General features: G+C 51.3%; 1 protein-coding gene across 1 annotated transcript; it reads right to left on the bottom strand.

Moving 5' to 3' along the window:
* Positions 1-5,090: 5,090 nt before the first annotated feature.
* On the bottom strand, positions 5,091-7,538 carry LOC126995146 (zinc finger protein Noc-like). The gene is made up of 2 exons (XM_050854424.1): positions 7,328-7,538; positions 5,091-7,172 (listed from the first exon to the last, which is right to left on the bottom strand). Exons 1-2 carry the CDS (start codon positions 7,412-7,414, stop codon positions 5,799-5,801), a joined length of 1,461 nt encoding a protein of 486 aa, XP_050710381.1. The 5' UTR covers positions 7,415-7,538; the 3' UTR covers positions 5,091-5,798.
* Between the last annotated feature and the right edge of the window lie 3,806 nt (positions 7,539-11,344).

The following is an 11,344-nucleotide window of genomic DNA, read 5'->3' on the forward strand; positions in this document are numbered from 1 at the left end:
TCACCTCCATGTTCCTCACAATTATGCTTCCTGTGTGTATGCCTGGCCCCGGATGTCTTCGCTCGCGTGCCAAAATATAACGTCCAGCGGCTGACGAGGTTCGCGGCCCAACGGGAAGGGGACGGAAGGGCGAGGTTAGCGGCTCCTCCCTCGCGCCGGACAGCCCTCCCGCCCGTCTGCTAATACATCATAGCCAGTAATTGTTTCCTTGTTCCCCACTCGGCTATTATTTTGGCCAAACCTGCTGATTACCGAGCGCCGCCATGACTGTCATTACCTCCACAGCCTGTCATGAGGGGCACAAGTTGTATTATTTGATATGACGAATGAAATGTGTAATTATAGCAAATTGTACGCATTTGTTGAGTGACGGCCGTGTGATTTAGTGGAGGGTGATGATGCATTGCCAGAAATAAGGTGGTTTGTCGTGTGTGTGTGTGTGTGTGTGTGTGTGTGTAAAAGGTTTTCTGACAAGTGGGATCAAGTGGTGACGTGGAGGTAAAAGAGTACTACAATAGGAGGAAGGAAGGAGGGTGTCAGGCAGGCAGATGTTCCTTGTCTCCTCCCTCCTCCTCCTCTTCTTTCCTCCCCCTCTCTGTTGACACCTCAATTTTTCGCTTTCACCCTCCAGTAACTTTTTTATCCTGACTATTATGTTTTCGTTATCAATGTTCGTGTGTTTTATTGCAGCTTTCAATTTGCCTCAGATGTTTATCGCTCAGTTTGTATAATGTATTCTCCTCGCCGTCCTGACACAACATTATTTACTCTCATAATTATGGCCTCGCTATTATCCCTCCTTCCGCCTGCTTCTCTCTCTCTTTGTGTGTTTTTCCTCCTCTTCTTTGTCTTCTTCCTCGCTTCGTAACAGGATTTTGCACTCCCGTACGTTGTGTGTCGGTATCATTTTGTATTCTAGTCACACACACACACACACACACACACACACACGACGCCAGCAGCAGCAGCAGCAGCGTCAGCACAATTAAGAACACGGGCCAGATATCAACAGACAATTGCTGTCGCGAGCTGACGGCAGAGTGACGGGGGACAACACAGGTGACATGCGCTGGCTGTCTTGGCGAGGCGTCCCCCGTGGCCAATTACCTTCACCTTCACCTGGGCAGGGACACAGGTGAGCGGGCGGCCACGTGTTTGTTTGTCAGGCTTTACGCTGGTTGCCTCCTTTTGTTTTATGGAGGAGTAATTACCTTATGATGGCGGTGGTGTTTGTGGCGGGGAGTTTGTTTGCTTATTGGTGTGATGCGGTGTTGTAGTGATGAGGGTGGTGGTGGTGGTGATGTTTGTTTATTGCTGTGAGGGGCTTGTCTGACTATTTGCATGCGAGGTGGAGGTGGGGGTGTCTTTGTTCTTACCGTGTGCGTGCTTGTGTGTGTGTGTGTGTGTGTATTTAGGGGGTGTCTGTGTGACGTGGCCGCCGCAGCACTACCCTCACGCCTGACCTACTTGTTGCTGCCACTGTATCGTCTGCACTGCACCGCCGCTGCCAATGAAACACCTCGCTCCATCATCACATACTTGCCCATCAGTCATAAACCTCATTCGCCTAACTCACCACACGGCCACATACTCACCTTTCACTACTACCACTACTACTGATGATGATGATGATGTTGGTACCTTGTGTCTTTATTATTTCTTTCTTCACCTGTCTGTTCTCTTGTCACACCTGTTTACACTGTGGGGGGAAGGGGTTATCTCTCTCTCAGATGTAGTTGATTCTAGTCTATTGTTCTCATTTTCCTCACTTTTCCCTGTTCCTGTGAGTCGTGTAGTAACTTCCTGCTGCCTTTTCTGTCTCATTCGCTTCCTCTTCTCTTTGTCAGCTTTTTATCACGTCATTATCTATGCATCTCTTTTTATGGAACCTTTTTTCACCGTCTTCCTCTTAGATTGCCCTTTGATAGCTTGTTTCCGCATCTTTATTCTTTCCTATGGTGTGTGTGTGAGTGTGAGAGAGAGAGGGTGAGGGAGGTGGGCGGTTGTGTGTGTGTGTGTGTGTGAGACAGAGAGAGAGAGGGAGGTGGGCGGTTGTGTGTGTGTGTGTGTGTGTCTGTGTTTAGGTACAAAAAATCATGTAGCTGTCCTAATTCTTCCCTCCGTGTCGCTGGTCCGGCCGCATGTTTCTACTTATCGCAGCTTAGCGTCCTTTGGTGGGTGTCTGTTTTTTCCCCCCAAAGGATTAATCCCGTAACCTTTAGCGTGCAGGGCGTGTATAGGCCGAGGGGCGGGGCAGGTAGCTAATGGTGTCGGCCGGCGGGTTTTTCTGGCCATTCACGTGGTTAATAGGGATTCACAGTGACATTCCCTTTATTTTCTTCGCTCTTTATGGTCACATCACTTTACCTGACGAACTACGAACTGATACCTCGCGGATAAACCTGAACAGAAACCACACGCTTTAGAAACTCGCCTTATATCGGTATGAGTCCAGTTTTTATTAGCGGGTTCAGTGATACGATGTGAAAGCCTGTGTTGATGGCTCCCCCTGGGCCCGACACCCTGCCAGGCGATACCGAATAGATAGACCGCGAAGGTAAATCTCAGCAAACGCCGCAAAACTCATCCATGCATTGGTATTAAAGTAAAAGCTAATCCTTGTAGTGGTGTTTGGCTAATGTTTACACCTTCCGCTGATAACCTTTCACCTCGCCGTGCGCTTAGGAGAGACAGACGCGACGTTGTATATATTTGTAAATCTAAAACATGAAACTGCAGCTGAGTTACTTGACATAAAGCAGACAGCCTTGCACTTCCCTGATACGAGGCCCAGCTTGCCGCGCGCCATACACCCCACCTCACCCCTCACCCCCCGTCACTTTAATGCGTGAGGGGGTCGCTGAACGCCTGACACACTGCAGCCCTTCGATACAACGACGTACTCTGACACTCGACTCGGCACATTGCCCAGCGCGACGCACACCCCACACACTCTCTCCCCTCGATAGCGCCACGCACTCCTGCCCGCTCTTTCACATCGTAATGAGCCTCCTCCTTTGTGGGACTGACGTGTGCTTGAATTATGCTGACAAGTGGACCGATAAGCGCTATCAGGGAGGGAGGGGACGCGGGGGAAGGCCGGGCATGTCACGGGGCTTAATCGTCGAGCGTTTGGCAGTGGTGTTGAAGGCTCGCTGGGACTCGGCGATGCTGTGTAAGTGAATCGCACATCTGATTACCTCACGCGGTTTGGTAATGTTAATCTGATTGGCGGATCACGTGAGTCGACGGGAATTAATGAGTCGGAGTTAATGTGTTTTTGATGTTATGCTTTAGAGGCAGCGTGTCCGGACGGGGTTGTCGTACTGTGGGGGTGGGTTGTGACGCCCCTCGCCGCGGCCTCGACACCCAACAGCTGCACCTCGTTCCTTCACCTGCTTCTTGCCAGTGCTTTAGTGATTCGGGGGGTGAGGGAGGAGGGGGGGATTGGTGCCTAGAAGGGGCCTGCCTGTCTGTCTGTATTTCATTTGGTGCTTCTGTTTGGCTCTCCTCGTGTGTGTCAGCCCCCTGCTCTCTCTCTCTCTCTCTCTCTCTCTCTCTCTCTCTCATCTGTCAGGGAGAGTAAATGTTGGCTTATGTAAATCTGTTTGCTCAAAGATCTAATATGTTTTACAATGAGTTACAACTTGTATCTATTACCGGGCACTTAGTATTTTTCATTCATCTATTTAGAATTGACGTCCTGAAACGGTTCATCAGCCGGGGACTCCTTGCATCCTGTTTGTAGTACTTTTAGCGTGACTTTACTTTGCAACTTGTTTCTTCGCGTTTCCCTTTCTTCGCCTTTCCCTGACCCCCCCCCCTCCGTGCCCCAGACCTCCTCCCAGACCTGACCCATGCTGCCTCTCCAAAATAATTGCTTGGTATAAAATGTTTGCAGTACAATGTCTTGCCTGGCTGACGACGCTGATAAGGAAGGTACTTATTCTTGGCAAGATCGGACTTACTTTTTTTTTTCTTTTGACGATGAAAATCTTAATAGTAAATAACAATAGTAGTTATGATTACTATTAGTATTTTTATAGTATATTATTTTTATTTTAACAAGGACCACGACTCCGGTAATTATGAATACTAATGGTGGGATAAAAAATAAGTAATAATAAAAATAAAAATATATGAAAAATATATTAATAATGACTTTTTAATAATTATTTCTCGGTAATTTTAATAGTATTATATTGCATTAATAGAAAATATAATACTTTAATCATTACAAATAATAATAATTTAATAGTATATAATAATAATAATGAATGTAATAATAATCATAATCATATCAGAATAGTTTGTTTTCTCGTCGTGTTATCAATCCCAGAATCTCACTCTGATGCCACAGCTGCGCCGCGGACCACCCCACCAACCCAGGCGTGGCCTTCCCGTAGGTTTGGCCGCCGACAGGACTTCTGTTATCAGCCGCTGAAACTGAAGTTTCTCTCTCTCTCTCTCTCTCTCTCTCTCTCTCTCACACACACACACATACCTTTAATGCTGTACAGGAATTACTCCTCGGCCTTACAGTTCTCTAGATGTCTAAGCTCGTGTTTTCACACTCGAGGCAGCCTGACAGAGTACAGTAAAATTCAGCATTTCTTCCAGTTTAATTTTCTCGTCTAAATTGTTATTGAATTATAACTGAAAACTTATTTAAAATAACTTCATGGAAATCATCTTATATACATTTATTTTTAAATTCCTTATCATCGACAGTTTGGCCGATTATCACGTCACATGAAAGCTTCTGACGCTCAGTCATAAAGTGAATAGATACAATTTTCATTATTATTATTCTCATTTTATATTATTTATAATATAATTTTATATTTTTTAATTATTTTATATATTTATAATTTCATTTTATATTTTAATTTATTCTATAATTATTCCCCGCCCTACCGTGATGTGTAGGGCGGCGGACACGCCTCTGGTGACAAAGAGGGCGATGGACGGCGTCAGCCTCTGCCATTGACTCGGCCTGACACCCAATTCCCTGCCTTTCTCCCTCCCCTTCCTCTGTCAGTCTTCCTCCCCCCCTGCCCCCTCCCCGGTGCACAATAAAACAGGTGAGGTGGACTTTCCGCTTTATTGTGTGCACGTCATAGATATATTGCAGTGAGATGTTGTGGGACAGACAAACTTGCACAGTATATTATCAATCTTTTCCGTTCAGCTTTGAGCAGACTAGATATGTTTCTTATGCACAGAGAAAAAATATATATATGTTGGATAAGTTGAATGATGAAGGCAGCAAAACACTTGAGATGAATGATTGGTGTGTCCAACTCCACTCGGTCTGTTGTCTTTTTCTGTTTGTGTCCGGCTCGGCGCGGCGCTCACAGCCTTCACTGGCTCACTGTCTTGACCAGGTTAATTAAAACCCTTCAGATCTCTCTTAAAAAACTCATATATTTAATAATAATTAGGCATAACTCCAAATAATTTTCATATACATATTCACCACCGAGAAAATATTTACATTGTTGTTATGTACAAACTTAGGCTATCACAGTCAACACAAACAGTTCTCGTGCACAAACGTGGTCGCCAAAAGGGTGTGGATGAGTCTTATGCTGCCGAGATTTTAGTGGGTGGGGCAAGGGGCGCTGTGCCCCCTCCCCCAGGAGGGGCGCGTCTCTCCCCTAGAGTTACTGGCCCCTCCGCCGCCCGGCTGCTGACTGTAAAGCAGATGCTTTGGCACAGTGGCCTCGAGGGCGGGACTTTTGATTATAGCACCTGATATGAGTGTGACCTCCCCCCCACTAGCGCCCCACAGCATATCAGAGGGGCGGCCGCGGGTACAGCCCAGCGTAGGGGGAGGGGTAGCCGGGCGGGTAGGCCGAGAGGGCGGAGGCGTAGGGGGAGAGGCCGGGCAGCGTGGGCGTGAGGGCGGAGGTAGTGGTGAGGGAGGTGGGCTTGCTGTAAGGGTGGTACCGGCTGGCGGTGAGCGGGGACAGGGCTGGGGGCGGGTAGGCCATGCCGGGTCGGGAGAGGGCGGAGTGGGCGGACCCCAGCAGGGCGGCGTGGGCGTGCAGGGGGTTGGAGAGCAGGCTGAGGGAGGTGGAGTCTGGCGCCGTGACGCTGGTGTGGGTGCGGAGGTGCTGAAGCAGCTCCTCGGAGGTGGAGAAGCGCTTCCCGCAGTAGGTTTCGCCCACTATCCAGTTACACACGTAGGGCCGATGCGGACCCGTCAGCAGGGAGGAGGCGGAGGGTGAGTAGAGGGAGGCTGCGGCGGCGGCGGCTACCGAGGTGGGCGGCAGGAGGCTGGAGGCGGGCACGATGGAGGAGGAGGGCAGGGAGGAGAGGCCGGGCAGGGAGCTGAGGGCTGCCTTGGCCTGTTCACACTGCGTGCACGAGGGCGGGCAGGCGCCGCCGCTCTGCAGCAGGTGGTTGTTCTGCACGGAGTAGGGGCAGCCCGTGCAGTAGGGGTCGCGGCACACGGGCACCACCGCCTCCCCGCCGCCTGCCGTCTTGACGCGGGTGTAGGTCAGGTAGGGAGAAGAGCCCAGCAGGGAAGGGGAGAGGGCTGCCGAGGAGGGCAGGCCCGTGGTGGTGTAGAGGGCGGCAGCGGAGGCGCCGGGGTAGACGGAGGCCAGGGAGGAGGGCAGCCCCGCCAAGCCTAGGCTCGGCATGAGGCCAGGGTGGGCGCCGCGCAGAGCCGGGTGACTCTCCAGCCCCGGGTAGCCGGGCGGCAGCAGGTGCGGCATGCCCGTGCGGTAGGTGCCCAGCGGCACGTCTTTGGGGTGGCCCGCCAGCACCTCCAGCCCGGACCTGATGATGGGCGTGGTGGAGGCGGACGAGGACACGCTGGCCTCGATGCTGCGGCGGCCGCTGTCCTCCTTGGCGGCGGCGGCCGAGGAGCCGCCACTGGAGGAGGAGGGCGGCCGCGCGCTGGAGGGCTGACTTGCTGGCGTTTTGCGGCCGCCCGTCGGCTTGTCGTCCCCGCCGCCCTCCTCCACCATGGACTTTTTGGTGGAGCTCTCGTAGGGCTTGAAGGCCGGGGAGCGCCGGGTGGCCTCGAGGGGCGTAGGCGGCGACTTCTCCTTCTTGTCCTCGTCCTTCTTTTTGTCAGCGGGCAGCGGCTTGGAGGAATCCGCGCCGATCTGCGAGCATGTCTGCGCCAGGAGCGCGAGGGGTGATTTTTTGGCGTCCAGCTGTAACAGAGAAAAGAACAAGGGTGTTACTCACTTGCGGCAGGAGGCAGGCCACGGCTCCCCTGGCGGCGCCGCGCACCCAAAACTCAAAAAAAGATTATCCCCAAAATGTGTCGCGTCGCACTAAGTCCCCAAACCCGCAGACGGAGGCTTACCGTGGTGGGTAGTGGAGACAGGTAATCCGGTTGTAAATATTGATTACTGCCTGCAGTCAACATCCCTTTGGACTCGAGAACCACCATTAGCGCAGTATTTTTGTGAACACTGTATCCTTAAAAAAAAAATATTTCAATCAGCACTAGAGCACAGGGAGGCACGAATCCAACGTCTTAACACGGCGGTGTCTCTACTGGTACTGAGCAGTTGGTGGGCCGCGTGAGCTGGAGGCTGCCAGGGCGTGACGTCACAGTCTGCACCCGTGATGAGGTGGCAGACACACGCCGCCTCACCTCGGACCCTCGCCGCGCTACCAGACGCACGACCACTTGAAAACTTTATTACCTGCGACCAAGATCATAAAATAACAACCTGAAGCAAGAGAAACACTCAAAACTTTAGCCATTGTGTCGCGCGGCATTAAAACGCAACATTTTAGCTCCTCCTCCGCCCTGTCTTGCATCTTGTTTCTCTTCCTTGTCTCACACCATCCACACAAACACATGGACAAACATTCGTGCACATGTGTGTATCTATTTCCTCCCTCTCTCTACAGCTAAATCCTTCCACGTTTCCTCCACCAACACTTTTCTTCTCGGTGTCCCTTTCTTCCTCCTTCCCTCCGTCCCTTTCACCACCATCACCAGCCCTGCCTTTCCTCCCCCTCCTCCTTACCCCTCCCCTCGTCCATCCCTCCGAGCGGAAAGGGGGGGAGAGGAGGGGGTTGGAGAGGTGCTGACGGGAGGGGTGTTTCTGATGTGCCCTCTCGCTTGTCTGCCTTCTGGGGGGCCCGCTTGTATACCAGTCTCTCTCTCTCTCTCTCTCTCTCTCTCACGCCGTTGCCATGACTCGACACCATAACTTTACCATAAGAAGCGGTGTGGCTCATAGTCGCAAATATATAGTGTGAGCTTGTAATTCACGGCGGCAAATGGCTGTTCGCTGGACGTCCGCCCATCCATAGCGTGTGTATGTGTGTGTGTGTGTGTTCTTGGTATTGGTGGTGTAATGGTGGTGGTGGTGTGGAAGGTGGTGCAGCATGTGGAGCGGGAGCAGCCGAGGAAGCCAATATGATATTCACACCCCAACTACAGCATTATATCCCCCAGCAGGAGGCCGTGTTCACCTGTACCCTACCTGCCATCTCCCGCCTCCTGCCGCCCTAACCCTCCCTTTCCACGCCTAGCCGGCCCTCCTCTACCTGCCTACACACACACACACACACACACACACACACACAGCTGTTTTTCTATATTTCTTAACCTCTGCTGTGTGTGTGTGTGTGTGTGTGTGTGTGTGTGTGATGGTAAACTACAATAGGCATAAATATCTCGTACATCAGCCGAGGCCTCCTATTTGTGCTACACGCTGCACGCTGGCCTGTTGTTGGCCCATTGTTAACACTTGTCGCTTTTGTTGGCTTTTGTGTGTGTGTTCCTCCGCGACCCACAATAACAATAGCCGATGACGTTAGCAGCGGCGGCAGCTGTTCCCTGTGGTGAAGATTGATGCGGCGAGGAGCTGCGTGATGGCGCTGCTGTGGCGATTTTGTGGTGTGTGTGTGTGTGTGTGTGTCCACGAGGGATTTGTAGCGCGCGGGCGCGCAGAAGGCGGCAGTGGCGGCGTACATGAACGGCGTGGCGTGTGTGTGCGTGGCGGCGTGTGTGTATGAGCGTGTAAGTATCGGGTGACGGCAGGGAGCGGTGTGGGTGCCATGAATCACAGAGGCTGACAGCCCCGACAGCTCACATAGATGGATGGCCCTCACCCCGCCACGGCGCCCCGCCACTCCGGCCCTATCCCTCACCAGACCCCGCCCCGACCCTCGCCCTAGGTCCAGGAGGCCATTAGGGCTATTATCAGCCTCGGGTGGGCCAGGCACAAGGCCCCAGCCCTGTAGGAGGAGGGCAGAAGGGCGGGATTGTGGCGGGCGTCGGGTAGAGGGTTGGGGCGGAGGGGAGCCGCCTCGTCTGATAGAGAGGGACCGTGGCTGATGGCGGCGCTGGCAGGAACAAGGTGGTGGCAGGCGTGTTGCCGGCGAGTCTCCCACCTTCCTCCCACCCCCCTCCTTCCTCCACCCCTCCCTCCACGCTGACGCCCTGCGGAGGGAAGGGGCGGGGAGGGCGTAGGTGGAGGAAGGAGGACGCGGAGAGGGAAGGAGGGCGGAGGACTGGGCTTTGAGAGGTCGTGGAGAGAGGGTGGAGGATCCGTGGGCGGGGAGAGAGAAAGAGAGAGAGAGAGAGAGGTGGGAGAACTTGTGGGTGCGTGGGACGACTCTTGTCTACGCCCTTGTATACGCAAATGTCAGAAGAGGAAACACTTTAACGCACGCCTCATGAACTCTTATCCTGAAGGAGTGCGAAGGCGTGTGGACTGAGGTCAGGAGGACTCTTAAGGGCAACACTGTGTCCTGTGAGGGGGAAGGACGGAGGAAAGAGAGGACCATATTCTTAAACATTTCGGGTATTAAATTTGATTGTGGGGAGTACGTACGATCTTGAGTTATGTTGACTTTTGAAGGGAGTTAGAGCCTTAGTATTTATAGATAGAGTTCGAACCTAAGATGTGGATTGAAAAACATATAGAGTAGGGGAGTTAGAACTTAAGATGAGGGCTAGAAAAATATCTAGAGTGAGAGAGAACCTTAGATGGGGCTTGGAGAACATAAAGTGAGGGAGTTGGAACCTTGTATTGGGACTGTAGAACTTATAGGGAGGGAGTTAAAGCTTTATTTTGATCTGGAAAACTTGAGTGAGGGAGTTAGAACCTTAAATTGGGCTGGAAAACTTGAGTGAGGGAGTTAGAGCCTTAGATTGGGCTGGAAAACATAGAGTGAGGGAGTTAGAGCCTTAGATTAGTCTGGAAAACATAGTATGAGGGAGTTAGAACCTTAGATAGGGCTTCAAAACATAAAGTGAGGGAGTTAGAACCTTAGAAAGTTAAACACATGGAGTGAGGAATTAAACCATAGATGGAGCTTTAGTAGTAGTTCAGTAGGAAGAGGTTTGGGGTCTTATATGTTTGGGAGCATTCAGAGGGGCTAAAACAGACCCTTAAAACTGAAATCTGTGGGAGTGAAGGATGTAAAGATCGGTGTGGGGGCTGGAGGGTCTGAAAGCTTGCGAAGGGGGCTGCTGCGGGGAAGAGGGTGAGGGGGAAGGATCTGCGTGGCTCACAATCATGGCTCTTTGAACGATGCCGTAAAAAAACACTGCACGAGCCTGAAATAAAAGTCGACATGAGAGCCCCCTGGTGGGCCCTCCCGACGTCCCGAACACAGCCCGGGACTAGGGAAAGCCCACTAAATCCGCAAGACACTTTTGGCGAAATTGTTAACTATTTTGTTCCCGCAGCAGGAGCCCTTGAGGAGGAGGGGGAGGAGGAAGATGATGGTTAGGGAAAAGATAAGGTGGAGAAAACATAAACATAAAATGAAGAGAAGAAATATGAGGGCGAGAGGAAGAGGAGGAGGAGAAAGTATATGATGGAGAAGAGAAAGAGGAAGAAGAGAAAACAGAATCAGGAGGAAAATGAAAAAAAAATACAACGGAGGGGAAACAAAAAGGAAAATGATGATAAAGATAATAGTTGAAGGCAAAGGAGCAAGAAAAAATAATAGAAGAAAGAATTAGTGGATAGGAAAACAGAGAATAAGAAGGAGGAGAAAAATGAGGTAGAAAATATGAATAAAAAAAGAGAAGGAAGTAGGAGAGTAAGAAAAACAGAGGAGGAGGAGGAGGCCACGGAGGAAGAGCAAGAGGAGGAGGAGGAGGAGGTAAAAGAAGATGCTAAGAAACTTTTCAAGAGAGGAGCAAAAGTTTATGAGTTCTTCTGTGCGTGTTTTAGCCGCTGATGAAGAGCGAAACAGCGGCAGCAAATTAGCTTGGCCTCGACCCATAATTGAATAGGCCTGTCGCCCGCTGGTTACGATCAATCACCGTGTTTGAATTATGCCGCGCCATAATTATACAGAAGCCATATAATGCATGCAAATATTGGACTCATCGCTGCCCGTG

The sequence above is a fragment of the Eriocheir sinensis genome, chromosome 7 (assembly GCF_024679095.1).
Source record: "Eriocheir sinensis breed Jianghai 21 chromosome 7, ASM2467909v1, whole genome shotgun sequence".
NCBI classification, from domain to species: Eukaryota; Metazoa; Arthropoda; class Malacostraca; order Decapoda; family Varunidae; genus Eriocheir; species Eriocheir sinensis.

What these genes read in the sequence shown, in the direction of transcription:
- LOC126995146 (XM_050854424.1), bottom strand. Translation starts at nt 7,414, where the DNA reads ATGGTGGTTCTCGAGTCCAAAGGGATGTTGACTGCAGGCAGTAATCAA. An exon ending in TGTCTCCACTACCCACCACG is followed by an intron (nt 7,173 to 7,327) that starts GTAAGCCTCCGT and finishes TCTCTGTTACAG; the next exon opens with CTGGACGCCAAAAAATCACC.